This window comes from Brachionichthys hirsutus, unplaced genomic scaffold, assembly GCF_040956055.1.
Source record: "Brachionichthys hirsutus isolate HB-005 unplaced genomic scaffold, CSIRO-AGI_Bhir_v1 contig_389, whole genome shotgun sequence".
In the NCBI taxonomy this organism is placed as follows: Eukaryota; Metazoa; Chordata; class Actinopteri; order Lophiiformes; family Brachionichthyidae; genus Brachionichthys; species Brachionichthys hirsutus.
The window spans coordinates 56718-72706 of NW_027180341.1; the positions used below are offsets into that span (position 1 = coordinate 56718).

The 15989-nt window shown below is 44.4% G+C and overlaps 1 protein-coding gene across 1 annotated transcript; it reads right to left on the reverse strand.

Annotated features, from left to right (window-relative positions):
- Positions 1–450: 450 nt before the first annotated feature.
- LOC137913724 (AN1-type zinc finger protein 3-like) lies at positions 451–15606 on the reverse strand. The gene is made up of 8 exons (XM_068757356.1): positions 15477–15606; positions 14621–14690; positions 7577–7617; positions 3133–3306; positions 1616–1618; positions 1192–1257; positions 935–1105; positions 451–682 (listed from the first exon to the last, which is right to left on the reverse strand). The coding sequence occupies exons 1-8, from the start codon at positions 15604–15606 to the stop codon at positions 528–530; spliced, it is 810 nt and encodes a 269-aa protein (XP_068613457.1). The 3' UTR covers positions 451–527.
- Between the last annotated feature and the right edge of the window lie 383 nt (positions 15607–15989).

A 15989-nucleotide genomic window follows, 5' to 3' on the forward strand; every position in this document is an offset into this window, starting at 1 on the left:
TCACCCGTGACCAAGAACTGGGAAAACGTCCAAAACAAAAAAAAACCCTTGTTGGAGGACAATCCTACCAAATACTACAACAGTTTCTCTTCCAGGACTTCCTGTACTGAAGAGAAGACGAGCGCAGGGGAGGGACCCGTGGCGAGGAACAGCAGAGCTGTGCGTGACGTACGATTAGCTGGGTTCATCTTCGTGGTGTCCCTCTGACGACTGGAGGTTGGGTTAAGGCTGTGTGTGTGAACATGCTGATACTGAACGCGGCCCCCGCACAACAACTAGCGGCCCCTCTCTGGGCCCCCGATCAGCCTCGAGCAGAAGCGAGTCCTAACAGGACATTATCAGGGCGACGTCGAGCTCAGGTCCAGAATTGTCAGGTCAGATGAAGGATGTTACGATCAGGCTTCCTCTCCTCTTCCTCTACCACCCCCCCCCCCCCCCCCATCACCCCATTTGTCATTCCTCGAGCTCTCCTTCCACAACCTCTTCCTCTTTGTAAGTGCCTCATCTCTATCAGGATGGCTGGCCAATCAGGAGCACTCCTCTCCGATGCGCTGGCACGAGCGGCCCACCTTGCGGTCCAGCTTCACCATCTTGAGGATGGCCTCCTCGCGACCACGGCCCAGATGGTCGAACAGACAGTCGTGCTGCTCGGGCAGACGGTGAAGCATGCAGAACACGTAGCCTGGGTGGAAACAGAAAATGGTTTGATGGATTCCCACTTCCTACAGAGAAACCGTTTGGCCATCACCTGGCCAAACACAGCATGGAAAACATTTTCTTACCGGTCTCGCAGAACCTTTTGCGATACGTTTCATATTCAAGTTGAAGATTAAGCAATGAACGAAGCCAAAAGTGAATTATGCTGAAGAAAAGAACTGCAGCGGTCTCGTGAAGATGGAGGTCAGTGCCGTATTTGACGATGACAAAGCCTCACCACAGCGGCAGGAGCCCAGTTCCTGCTGCACCAGCTCTAACTTGGTTTGGCAGCGGTAGCAGCGCCGGCGGTTCTTCTGCTTCGGCAGCCCGCGGGCCTCCTCGCCGCCGCCCTCCTTGTCGTCCGTTCGTGGCCGTTTCTCTGGCGTTTCCTCGCTCTCAGAGCCCGATGCTGAAAATAATCAGCAGGGTTGAAAGTTAGCGCTTCAAGTGGGGCAGGATATAGAGCTACGGGCCGGAACAGGAGAACGAGCGTACCCGATTCTCGGGGGCGTTTTGTGGGGGTGCAGAGTGTGCCTTGGGCCGTTTCTGTGGACGACACGCCTGCAGGTGGAGAATAAAGAGATGCAAGACAGGATTTGTAAAGATGAGTCTCAATGAACATGGAAGACAACTTCCAAGTTAAACCGCTCAGCCAAAATGGGTGACTTCACATACATCAGGAGTCTTGGACTTTTACTGAATGGAACTTGAGGCTTGTCCTTTTTCGCTGTAGAAACAATGACTCAGGAGCCAAACAATCATTGCAATCCACCAGTGAGGACGCCATTAGACTGAAAGCATCATGAGATAACTCTCTAGATGCTTGTTCGATGACTGACTTCCCCTGCCCATGTAGAGAAGCCTGGCAGCTGCTTGTATAAAGCAACAGTTGTAGAAGTCAAACAGACTACGAGCCCACACTCTAGCACAGACATGGGCAAACCACGGCCCGCGGGCCGTATACGGCCCGTTATGCTTTTCAATACGGCACGCCGAACTTGTCCAATTACCAAAAAATTCAAAATCATAACTTTCATTTTGTCCCTGCAATACCCGTGTTTCACCAGCAGATGGCGCACTGACAACCGCGGTGGAGTGTAGCGAATTACTCTGCATTAGTTTCTTTTTCCCCATTACTCTCTGACCCCGTCTGTAGAAATGAGCGGACCGAAGAAAAGCAAAGTAGACGGTGAGGGCCGAGTGTTTAATAAAGAGCGCACAACAAGATTTCTTTTCACCGAAATCCGATCTACGGCTGCATGTCTGATATGCCAAGAAGCCGTTGCGGGTGGCTCCTGCACAGAGTCCTGCCGTCGCTTCTCTGATTTAAAGAAAATTGACGCATCACTTCAGCTGGTGTCCCGTCCCGTCACAAGACCTTGAAACCGCACCGCAGGATCTGCAGGATAAGTTCAAGTCTCTTAACCTGAATGACTTTTATGTCTCACTTAACGAAGCAACGTTTCCAAACCTCCGGAGGACGGCACAGAATATGCTGTTGTTTGGCTCGACCTACGTGTGTGAGCAGACGTCCAGCGTCATGATCAATAAATCCCGTTCTTCTAATGAAGTGCGCATTTATGCACAGCAGTGGAACAACAATGAGTGCAGCAGAAATGATTGAGATTTAGTATTTCGTGTTTTGATATGTTTTGAATGTTGAAAGTGATCATCTTTTTTCAATAAATGTTGCTTTATTTACGTGTTCAAGTAAAATTTATTAAAAACAGATGCAATCACCAGGTTTGACAGATCACAATGTCATTGCTATTTTAATCTATTTACATTTCTCCTCACACCGTTGTGCCAAAATATGTGTAAATGCTGCATCTTGCATATTCATTGAGACAAACGTACTACCTGCATTAGGGCTATTTTGCACATTTGAAAGACGCAGTTCTTCGTACACACTGTTAGTAAATCGGGTTGTACATTTATCTGTGTGTGTTTACTGTGCTATGAGGTTTGCACACGACACGCAGCGCTTTAGTATATCTAAACACTCATCCAAATGCTCCTGGCCCGGCCCCTCTGTCAAAATTTCAAACCCAATGTGGCCCGCACGTCAAAAAGTTTGCCCACCCCTGCTCTAGCAACAAACCGGGCTTTCCAGTCTGAACCAGCAGCTGATTTCACTCGGGCATTGAGTGCCAGTTGAACCATGTGTACCTTGTGTATGGTGATTCTATTTGTTGTGGCTGCTCACCAACCATCGGAGTATTGCAGTATGAAATTACTTCCTGAATTCTGCAATGCACCCATGGTTCCTTGATGGCATTGTTGAACGTTTTAGAGACTGTGCTGTCGGTACTTTGGCACCTGGCTCTCTATCCCCCTCTGTACTTCACCACTACATTTAAAGACAAAGAACATCCTTCCAATCTTCAACATGTTTCTTTTTTCTTGACGTGGAGGTCGCCGGTTGGACAACCTTACCTTCCCTTGTGTTGGGAAAGATGGGCGAAGGCTCTTCGGTTAACGGCTGCTCGGAGCTCGAGGGTGGCGCTAGGCTACTGCTCGTCTCGCTACTGAAAACTGGCGATTGGCTACTCCCAGTGATCTGGATTGGCGTGGAGGTGCAGTCCTCCCCTGGCTGCTTCTTCTGGATGTCTGTGGTCAATGACAGAAAATAATGAAGTAGGAAGAAATGCGTGTTCAGGACAGGAAATGGAGAGATACACGAAGAGAACAAACACAGAAACTCAAAACAAACGTTCTGTGTAGTGCAGAGGTGTCCATGAACCCAATCACATGATATAGGTACTCAATACAAACACATGGAACACTTAGTATGGAACCAACTTAACTTGCACACATGCATTAGGCAAATTTTGAATAAGAGCTTAAGTAATGATCCGATTCATCAAATGAAACCGTTCAGATCAATCATTCAAGTCACTCCATATGGCCTAAACGTCCTGGTTGCAACTTACCCTCATAGTTGTGCCAAAAAGAAATACATATATACACATCTTTGCATTTGGACTCTTTTTTTGTCTGCTTGGGTACCTTTAAATTGTCATGACTTGATTTCACCTCCGTCAAGATTTTCAAATAATAAATGCACCCAAGTGATTAATTTTTAAATATTCCCTCAACTTTGCCAGCTGAAAAATGATTTGGTAAAAGACCCGATCGCCTCAGACTATTGTGCTGCACTTGGAACCTCTCTGTAGGACACTGGTTGGTATTGATCCACTGTTTTATACCCTCCAGGGGACGCAAGGGAGGGCAACCCAGATTTGAGCTTTTCCTCCACATGCAGACTAACCCACTTGCGCTCAGCCTCTATACTCGTGTGCATCGAGTCTATTCCGAGCATTCGCGCCGTCTGTGAGGCTGAACTGAGGCCAGGCCTTTCTGCCATACTCACCGACAGGGCTGCAGTGCTCCCTCAACCCATCCTGCTAGAATAGTTGGAAACATTTCATGTTTATATTAAACAGTATTAATTGTTGGAATGCATGCCTCTAATCTCTAGGTCTCTACCATGGCTGGGCAGTATGCCTCCAAATCAATGCTACTGTCATTTCAAACTTAGGACTTTATAGTTTTACAGTATTGCATGTTTCTGGCATTCACTCGTTTTCTTCTGCTTTGCGGGTCACGGGAGTAGGCTGGGTACACCCTGAATGTGTCGCCAGCGCAACGTGGGGCCACGCTCAGACAGACAACCACCCACACACACACTGATACACTATGGGCAATTTACATAAAACGCATGTTTTTGGTGGTGGGAGGAAACGGGAGAACTCGGAGGAAACCCATGAACATACAAACTCAGCACGGACATGATTCAAACCTGGTACCTTCTTGTTGTGAGGTGACAGCACGAACCACTCCGCCACCGTGCTCCCCAATCAGAGCTGGTCATTTATGTGACATAGCGAGACTAAAAGTGGTAATTACATTCAAGTACCTTCCAGTACGTCATTGACATCATTACTGGTGTCAGTCCACAGCTGCTTGTGTGCCAGATTCTTTTAGAATACTCTGCCTTTAAAATGACAGTACTGTGCATCTTTACCAATGGGCCTTCAGTTGAGACTGATCCAGACCTGACAACCCTGGGAAAAAATGCACAGCCAAGCACAAACCATAATATAACTAGAAAGACAGAGACTGCAGACCCCGCCTCCAAAAGACTATTGGATCGTGTGAGACAGTAAACAGGGCTTCCGGATCAGAGGGGCCAAACCTGCTCTAGCTTGCTGCTCCGGAACGTACTACAAGACACCTTCTGGACTCTTTTTCCCATCATGCCATTCGTGTCCCTCCCTCTTAAAGTGGCAGTTTACAGTACAGGCACAATTCCAGATGTCAAAATAATTCTAGAATCTGGATCCAGATCCAGATCAACGCCATTCTCGGGGAGGACCGAGCTACGGACAGAACCTTGCTTGTGTAAAAAATTCAAGTCGATTGGGTTACTAGTTTTTGAGTTATGCGCTCGGACAGACAAACAGACAAAGGATTCTTTAACATTGCGAGATAGGGCACTTGGAGGCGAGGGTCTGCAATCTCTGATTGATCAGCTTGTTTTCAATTGAACCCTGGTTCGTTTCGTAAGCGGTGATTCAAGATTCAAGATTTATTGTCATCGTCTCAGAACAGCAACAAAATTGTGATTGGAGCATCAACACTGCATAGTCTGCCACCAGTGCATGAACCCCCAAAAATAATGCAGGGCGGAACAGAGCACGTTATATTTGATCTGGTGTGCATTTTTTATTTTTGAGAAGGTATGTGCACCTGCGCACCATTTATGTGCACCACTTAACAGAAATTATAAGCAAGATGTACGGCTTATTGAACTAATTATTTTTGAAATGCATTTTTTCAGTTTTAGTGGGAATAGTTTTGTTGGTCTCGCTTTTTAGCCAGCGCATCAAAGTCTGGAGTGAGTTTGGTTGTGGAGATACTCAGGATGGATCTGAGGTGTTGGTATGTTAACCTGGATCTGTGGCTGGCTTTGTTGATGTCAACTGCCAACCTCTGAGCAGTAGCCTCCCGCTCTTTTTTCGTTGACTGCTCGCTAGCATTGTTAGCATGCTTTGGGGCTATTGTAGCCATTGCATTCTTTAATAGCCTATCGGCATATCAGGTGGACAGCAGTTGATCTGTGAAAAAAATATTTAGGTGTTGATAGAATAATTTAATATTTCCATCCGCTCTTAACTGTTATTGGAAGGAACAGCCCCATCTGGTGGACAGCAATGTTATTATGATGTCACTAGTCAAGGGGCGAAGCTTGAACTTTGTCAATAAAGGCCTCGAAACAGGAAGTCGGGGGGAGAACACGATGCCAGAGGGCCAAGACGGTCCGTGTGGCCGCTAGAGAAAAGTAACTGGTGTCAAGCCTGATTTCATTACCGGTGTGTTTGGTAATTAATAACATGATAGGGATTTATCTCGATCAGGTGTCCACTTATTAAACACAACATTCTCTGTCCACTTTCCTTTTCTTAGGTCCGCTCATCTTTACAGAAGGGCAGCGGGGTCAAAGAGTAAAGCACAAGTGCGGTGTAATATGCCACACCTCAATAAAGGTCAATGTATATACAGTGCACCATCTAGTAGGAAAACGTGAGAAATGCAGGGAAAATAAAACATTAACAAGGTTTATCAATATAATTTCTTCAAATTCGCCAGGCCGGATTAAAAAACTTAATGGGCCACATATGGCCCCTGGGCCATAGTTTGTCCATGCCTGGTCAAACTCACTATTTTCTGCTCAATGGTGAAAATATAATTATGAAATTTGAGTTTTCTGCAACGTTCCTAGCATTACCTTTTCGCATTGTTAGCATTCCTGACTGGAATCAGTTGGCACACCTAGCAGTCTCTGTGAGAGTAGCTCTAGATGCCAAACAGAAGCTTCAAATGAAACAGGTGGAACTGTTTCCTATTTATGTGTGATCAGTAACATCAGAGATGTACTGTACTATGTCATAAGCATACAAAAATGCAGGCCTTTCCATTAACAAATACATGCAGATTTTACTGGTCAACCACTCAAGGCAGTGAATGCGTGTCAACCACACCTCAAGCACTGCTGTTCCACGGGGTGAACACATCGAAGCAATTCAACACCATCAATACCAACTGATCGCCTGGCTGTGAACAAGACAGAAACTTGTCAACCAAATCCACCAACTAGCTGCCAATATTCTCCCATGCTTTTAATGTCATTTGCCAAGTTAAGGTTTTAAGGATAACAATTGTTTTCATTATTAACTGATCAGCGAAATGTAACTATAAAATGTTTTCAAAATTTCCAAGACGAAGCCCAAAGCGATATCTGGCTTGTTGAAATAGTGAGATATAAAATTACAAGAACTATGTAAAATCTAGAGTTCTCCCGTCGATTTTCATCTCCATTTTGATCTCTGGCTTCTTCCTCACTGTCCTCATGTCTTTGCTGACGCTGTGGTTCAGACTCTGAAGGCTGAACGGAGGAGCTGATCGCTGCTAACAGATCACTGCCATGCTAATCAATAGCAGTGAGCTGGGTGCTGCAACTATTTGACATCACACCCAGAATGCCTAGCAAAGAAAACAACATTGGCGACCCCCAAACAGAATGGATTTTATATCTTATAAGAAATTATTACATATTTTTGTCTATGTATTTACATAGTAAAAGGTAAATTCTTGTACTTTTGAACTGATTTGTCGAAACAGTCAGGGATCACTTTAAGAGAACCGGGAAATATTTGGCATTAATGATGTGACAAAACATAACTGAAATAAGATTTATTTTCAATGATCAATTATGATCATTTAAAGAAGTCCAGAAGTCCATCTGAACCTGACAGAGGACCGGGATGCTGTAAACCTGTCACATTTGGACAGGCTGGTGGATGAGACAGAGACTTACCCGCAAAACATTTGGAGCAGAGATTCATGGTTTTACTGGACCTGATGGGATATAAAGAAAACCAATGTCATACATCTCACACATCCAGGTTTTTCCTTAACTTATTAAGACTGCTAAGCAAATGTAAAGCTTTTGATACAATTTAATGTCAAATATTTGCTTATGAAACTGCACACAATATCCAGTGGAGAAGAAGCCTCTTATTTCACCACCGAACAATTCCAGCATCCGTTTGTTGCAGACTGGCTGGACACAACATGGCTGCTTCTGTAACACTAGCACGACCTTTATCTCCCCCCTGGCTCGGATTGGACAGTAAAATCTTTCATAACTGTGAAGCTCTTTGTGTTTGCTGATCCTGTAACCGGGCCTTTGTGTCAATAATTTCAAGGAGGGCTGACAGGAATTTGTAGTATGGAGAAGCAAATGAGTGTTATAGGGACACTTAAGAGTAGCTCACAGAGGGTAATACGGCTGTATGGTTATTTTCCTGTTGGCTTCAGAATTGATTCAGCACTGCCAGGTTATATGCAAGCAGAGCTACTATAATCTCAAGTCCATTTTTTTGATCATTAACTATTCAAGGACAAGACCTGAACAGACAAGGCACATGTGCACCTGTTAATTTGACTTTGGAAATGATACATTATTCTAACCCCAACTGTATGATGACCATCACAGACAAGCAGAATGTGAAATGTCCTAAAATGGCCACCGTACATTGGAGATACTCAGGATTGTGTCATAACGATACAGAAAACCACCCTGTTAAATGGGTTTTCAACAAGAACACAATCTTTTCAACTTTCTGGCTCAATCTGACAGCGACCAGAGGGCACAGGGACATCACCAGACATGCTCCATGAGAACAGTGATACCCTACAGAGACTGGCCAACCGTAGGGTATCGTCTGGTCATACAGGAGCAACGCGTCCAATCCTGCAGGACAAGCTTGAACAGACCATTATGCTCCTAAAGCAATGCTAGCGCTCCAACCCAATCCACAATCCGCATTTAAACACAATGTCCAGTGAGCGTTTTGGAAGTCTCACCATTAAAGGTTGAGATCTGACATCCTTTCTTGTGATAAAGAATCACCATGTCTAACAATGATCACGCCCGTGAAAGAACTGGTGTCCATACCGACAGCAGTCAAGGAGGCCAATAACCAATATTTGAAGCTGATATTCATTTGCTGTAAAAGTGAAACTATTGGCGTAAAAATTTAGAATACAAACTCCGAAAACTTAATTTCATTTAAATTCCTTGAAGCAAACGTTTCTTGAAGATATTTTTTTTTTATCTTGGGCAATAATCAACAAGATCGTAAAGAGGGAGAGAATGATCAGTACAGGCTGACCAGACAGAGAGACAGAGACAGGAAGGATGTTCAGCATGTTAGAGTGATGAAGAGTAGAGACAGGAAGGATGTTCAGCATGTTAGAGTGATGAAGAGTAGAGACAGGAAGGATGTTCAGCATGTTAGAGTGATGAAGAGTAGAGACAGGAAGGATGTTCAGCATGTTAGAGTGATGAAGAGTAGAGACAGGAAGGATGTTCAGCATGTTAGAGTGATGAAGAGTAGAGACAGGAAGGATGTTCAGCATGTTAGAGTGATGAAGAATAGAGACAGGAAGGATGTTCAGCATGTTAGTGATGAAGAGTAGAGACAGGAAGGATGTCCAGCATGTTAGAGTGATGAAGAGTAGAGACAGGAAGGATGTTCAGCATGTTAGAGTGATGAAGAGTAGAGACAGGAAGGATGTTCAGCATGTTAGAGTGATGAAGAGTAGAGACAGGAAGGATGTCCAGCATGTTAGAGTGATGAAGAGTAGAGACAGGAAGGATGTTCAGCATGTTAGAGTGATGAAGAATAGAGACAGGAAGGATGTTCAGCATGTTAGAGTGATGAAGAGCAGAGACAGGAAGGATGTTCAGCATGTTAGTGATGAAGAGTAGAGACAGGAAGGATGTTCAGCATGTTAGTGATGAAGAGTAGAGACAGGAAGGATGTTCAGCATGTTAGAGTGATGAAGAGTAGAGACAGGAAGGATGTTCAGCATGTTAGAGTGATGAAGAGTAGAGACAGGAAGGATGTTCAGCATGTTAGTGATGAAGAGTAGAGACAGGAAGGATGTTCAGCATGTCAGAGTGATGAAGAGTAGAGACAGGAAGGATGTTCAGCATGTTAGTGATGAAGAGTAGAGACAGGAAGGATGTTCAGCATGTTAGAGTGATGAAGAGTAGAGACAGGAAGGATGTTCAGCATGTTAGTGATGAAGAGTAGAGACAGGAAGGATGTCCAGCATGTTAGAGTGATGAAGAGTAGAGACAGGAAGGATGTCCAGCATGTTAGTGATGAAGAGTAGAGACAGGAAGGATGTTCAGCGTGTTAGAGTGATGAAGAGTAGAGACAGGAAGGATGTTCAGCATGTTAGAGTGATGAAGAGTAGAGACAGGAAGGATGTTCAGCATGTTAGTGATGAAGAGTAGAGACAGGAAGGATGTCCAGCATGTTAGAGTGATGAAGAGTAGAGACAGGAAGGATGTTCAGCATGTTAGTGATGAAGAGTAGAGACAGGAAGGATGTTCAGCATGTTAGAGTGATGAAGAGTAGAGACAGGAAGGATGTTCAGCATGTTAGAGTGATGAAGAGTAGAGACAGGAAGGATGTTCAGCATGTTAGAGTGATGAAGAGTAGAGACAGGAAGGATGTTCAGCATGTTAGAGTGATGAAGAGTAGAGACAGGAAGGATGTTCAGCATGTTAGTGATGAAGAGTAGAGACAGGAAGGATGTTCAGCATGTTAGTGATGAAGAGTAGAGACAGGAAGGATGTTCAGCATGTTAGAGTGATGAAGAGTAGAGACAGGAAGGATGTTCAGCATGTTAGTGATGAAGAGTAGAGACAGGAAGGATGTTCAGCATGTTAGAGTGATGAAGAGTAGAGACAGGAAGGATGTTCAGCATGTTAGAGTGATGAAGAGTAGAGACAGGAAGGATGTTCAGCATGTTAGAGTGATGAAGAGTAGAGACAGGAAGGATGTTCAGCATGTTAGTGATGAAGAGTAGAGACAGGAAGGATGTTCAGCATGTTAGTGATGAAGAGTAGAGACAGGAAGGATGTTCAGCATGTTAGTGATGAAGAGTAGAGACAGGAAGGATGTTCAGCATGTTAGTGATGAAGAGTAGAGACAGGAAGGATGTCCAGCATGTTAGAGTGATGAAGAGTAGAGACAGGAAGGATGTTCAGCATGTTAGTGATGAAGAGTAGAGACAGGAAGGATGTTCAGCATGTTAGAGTGATGAAGAGTAGAGACAGGAAGGATGTTCAGCATGTTAGAGTGATGAAGAGTAGAGACAGGAAGGATGTTCAGCATGTTAGAGTGATGAAGAGTAGAGACAGGAAGGATGTTCAGCATGTTAGAGTGATGAAGAGTAGAGACAGGAAGGATGTTCAGCATGTTAGTGATGAAGAGTAGAGACAGGAAGGATGTTCAGCATGTTAGTGATGAAGAGTAGAGACAGGAAGGATGTTCAGCATGTTAGAGTGATGAAGAGTAGAGACAGGAAGGATGTTCAGCATGTTAGTGATGAAGAGTAGAGACAGGAAGGATGTTCAGCATGTTAGAGTGATGAAGAGTAGAGACAGGAAGGATGTTCAGCATGTTAGAGTGATGAAGAGTAGAGACAGGAAGGATGTTCAGCATGTTAGTGATGAAGAGTAGAGACAGGAAGGATGTTCAGCATGTTAGTGATGAAGAGTAGAGACAGGAAGGATGTTCAGCATGTTAGTGATGAAGAGTAGAGACAGGAAGGATGTTCAGCATGTTAGAGTGATGAAGAGTAGAGACAGGAAGGATGTTCAGCATGTTAGTGATGAAGAGTAGAGACAGGAAGGATGTTCAGCATGTTAGAGTGATGAAGAGTAGAGACAGGAAGGATGTTCAGCATGTTAGAGTGATGAAGAGTAGAGACAGGAAGGATGTTCAGCATGTTAGAGTGATGAAGAGTAGAGACAGGAAGGATGTTCAGCATGTTAGTGATGAAGAGTAGAGACAGGAAGGATGTTCAGCATGTTAGAGTGATGAAGAGTAGAGACAGGAAGGATGTTCAGCATGTTAGTGATGAAGAGTAGAGACAGGAAGGATGTTCAGCATGTTAGTGATGAAGAGTAGAGACAGGAAGGATGTTCAGCATGTTAGTGATGAAGAGTTTCACATCTTACCATCTGATTCACAAAATCATTTCCGTTATCTCCCTCTGGCCAGACTAGTTCTAAAGATCTTCACTTATTTTTAAGGTAAACATTGTCATAATGATTCCTTCGGGAAACCCATACGCGTGAACCCGCACGCGCGCAACCATTCATGCGCGCCCAGCACGGCGAAATCTCATACACGTGAACCCGCACGCGCGTAACCTAATTCGCGCGACCAGCGCGGGTTAAAGCAACCGCAGTACTTTAACACAAGTTTGTCTTACCTTCTTTAAAATGTGCGCAGGATCGCTGTTCGGCCTCGTCAAACCACCCATCGGCGAACCGGAAGAGGAAGGCTGGCCAGTGAAGAAGTTGCTCCACTGGACGTTAGATTCGCTCCGTCGGAGCGCGTGCACGTTCAGCTTCCTCACCGCGGCTCGAAGACGTCGGTTATATTGAGCGCCGGCACTTCGAAGGACCAACTTATGTCGGGGTTTTTCCCTGACACACTGTGTAAGAAATAATTAAACGCACACAAAATGAATCGGGCAGACAAGCTTCGATACTTTGCCGGTAAGGAGGACCTTGCTCGCCCAGCGGCTGCGACCAAGAGACCCCTCAGCCCTTTTATTAACACGGTGAACGTAGGTGTTTCCCAGGTATTTACGTAGATCCCTACCCCCTTCGATGAAACTAGAGACAAAAGGAATTTTTCCTAGAGAAACCCCCGTGGCTTCCTCCATCTTAAAAACTCTACAATGAGACAATGAAAATAAAACAATAACTCTGACAAATGTCTAGCTAGTTTACTGGATGATGCTAGCGGGGTCAGACTCTATAGGCGCATAGTGGTCTATCGTTGTTGTCAAAACTAATTTAATACCAAATCATGTGCATTCTGTAAAATTAGCTACTAATGTTAAACATACAATATATCAAATGTTTATTACCGTAAATGTCTAGCTAGTTTACTGGATGATGCTACCGGGGTCAGACTCTATAGGCGCATAGTGGTCTAGCGTTGTTGTCAAAACTAATTTAAGACCAAATCATGTGCATTCTGTAAAATTAGCTACTAATGTTAAACATACAATATATCAAATGTTTATTACCGTAAATGTCTAGCTAGTTTACTGGATGATGCTGCTGGGGTCAGACTCTATAGGCGCATAGTGGTCTAGCGTTGTTGTCAAAACTAATTTAAGACCAAATCATGTGCATTCTGTAAAATTAGCTACTAATGTTAAACATACAATATATCAAATGTTTATTACCGTAAATGTCTAGCTAATTTACTGCATGATGCTACCGGGGTCAGACTCTATAGGCGCATAGTGGTCTAGCATTGTTGTTAAAACTAATTTAATACCAAATCATGTGCATTCTGTAAAATTAGCTGCTAATGTTAAACATACAATATATCAAATGTTTATTACCGTAAATGTCTAGCTAGTTTACTGGATGATGCTACCGGGGTCAGACTCTATAGGCGCATAGTGGTCTAGCGTTGTTGTTAAAACTAATTTAATACCAAATCATGTGCATTCTGTAAAATTAGCTGCTAATGTTAAACATACAATATATCAAATGTTTATTACCGTAAATGTCTAGCTAGTTTACTGGATGATGCTACCGGGGTCAGACTCTATAGGCGCATAGTGGTCTAGCGTTGTTGTCAAAACTAATTTAATATCAAATCATGTGCATTCTGTAAAATTAGCTACTAATGTTAAACATACAATATATCAAATGTTTATTACCGTAAATGTCTAGCTAGTTTACTGGATGATGCTACCGGGGTCAGACTCTATAGGCGCATAGTGGTCTAGCGTTGTTGTCAAAACTAATTTAATACCAAATCATGTGCATTCTGTAAAATTAGCTACTAATGTTAAACATACAATATATCAAATGTTTATTACCGTAAATGTCTAGCTAGTTTACTGGATGATGCTACCGGGGTCAGACTCTATAGGCGCATAGTGGTCTATCGTTGTTGTCAAAACTAATTTAATACCAAATCATGTGCATTCTGTGTGCACCGATCCGCTGCACCGATCCGTCTGTCAATCTCCCGCTCCATCCTTCCCTCACTCGTGAACAAGACCCCGAGGTACTTGAACTCCTCCACTTGTATATCATTAATATCATTAATGATATTCATATATGTAAATACACTGATCATGTTTAATGATTACTCACACTAATTATTAACAAAGTTTTAACAAGGTAGGGGACAGATTTGACTAGAAGTCTTTTATTTTTTACAAACTCTTGAGAAACCATGGAAATAAACATTCCACAAAGAATGGGACTATCAATTATTATTTTTTCTAATCTTGTGTTGTTTCAACAGGTAAAAAGAATATATAAAAACTAATTTAAACAGCAGGTCTCCCATCCCCAGTCAGAACTGCTGCTGCCTGATGATTCCAGAACGGACTGAGAATCCTCTTGAGCTGCTTCTAGCAGGAATAAATTTATTCCCGGTTTCCTTTTGGTCTCTGCAAACGAAAAGGTCATTAGAACTCCCACCATCCTCCAAATGCTCAGCTGTCATTCAGGAGTAGAAGTGACTGTTTCTCACCATTAGTGCCTTGGTCCTCGTCGATGGAAGCCTTTGTCATGCATTCAGGGTCTTCTGCTGAAGACTCTGGCGTCTTTGATTTGGATGATCTGCAGTAGTTTTGGTGGGGTTTATCAGTCGGCATAATGAAAGTAGAGATGACCATCTCCGGTATAATCCTCATCACAGGGTCCATCACCAACATCCTCTTCAGCACATCAGTGCACAGGTTCCTGTCACTCCTTTCATTTTCATTGTCTTCCTCCAAATCTTCTCACCTGTCTTGTCTCTCCTCATCCACCGTACTGAATCTACTCTCAGGTGGAGCGGGCTGCACCAGGGTCACACCTGGTGTTGACCTTACAGGAGATGGACTCCTGGACTCTGTGTTGCACACTTGAAGAATGACTCAGTGTGTTTTGGAATGAATTTATTGTAAAATACATACAGACAACATATTTACATGCGCCGGTGTCCTCCTGCGCCACATTCTAGCATCTCTATGCGTGCCCGTAGGTTGCTGCTATCAGTGCTGTCAGACGTGCTCACCACGCAGCACACTCCCTGCTGTGGCGGATGTCGGTAATACACCGTCAATGTATATTGCCTGCATGTCGATATCTCGAGTACAACATTTTACCCCAAACCCATACCATGAAGACTAACAATAGTAAGTCCAGAGTAAAAGGCTTTAATGTTAGTAACAATACTTCAGTAATATACAATAACAATAATGATATGTAAGAGTGTGGGGGTGTCTTGCTTCACAAACACACTATCCTCACATCTGGTTGGGAGATGATGTCACTGGGGTCCATCTGAGGGGTAACAGGCTGATCCATGGTCACCCAGGCTTTTAAAACTGAGCTTCTCACCCTATCTCTAAGGTAGAGCCCCGCCCCCCTACGGAGGAAGCTCATTTCAGCCGCTTGTACCTGCGACCTTGTTCTTTCGGTCACTATCCAAAGCTCGTGACCATAGGTGAGGGTAGGAGAACGAAGATCGACCGGTAAATCGAGAGCTTCACCTTTGGGCTCAGCTCTCTCTTCACCATGACGGATCTGTGCAGAGTCCGCATCACTGCAGACGCTGCACCGATCCGTCTGTCGATCTCTCGCTCCATCCTTCCCTCACTCGTGAACAAGACCCCGAGGTACTTGAACTCCTCCACTTGGGGCAGGATCTCCTCCCCGACCCGGAGGGTACACTCCACCCTTTTCCGGCTGAGAACCATGGCCTCGGATTTGGAGGTGCTGATTCTCATCCCGGCCGCTGCGGCTGCGAACCGATCCAGTGAGAGCTGGAGGGCACGGCCTGATGAAGCCAACAGGATCACGTCGTCTGCAAAAAGCAGCGATCCAATCCTGAGGTCACCAAACCGAACCCCCTCAACGCCCTGGCTGCACCTAGAAATTCTGTCCATAAAAGTTACGAACAGAGGGGCAGCCCTGACGGAGTCCAACCCGCACTGGAAATAGGTCCGACTTATTGCCGGCAACGCGGACCAAGCTCTGGCACCGGTCATATACGGAGCGGACACCCCGTATCAGGGGGTCCGACACCCCATACTCCCGGAGCACCCCCCACAGGACTCCCCAAGGGACACGGTCGAATGCCTTCTCCAAATCCACAAAACACATGTGGACT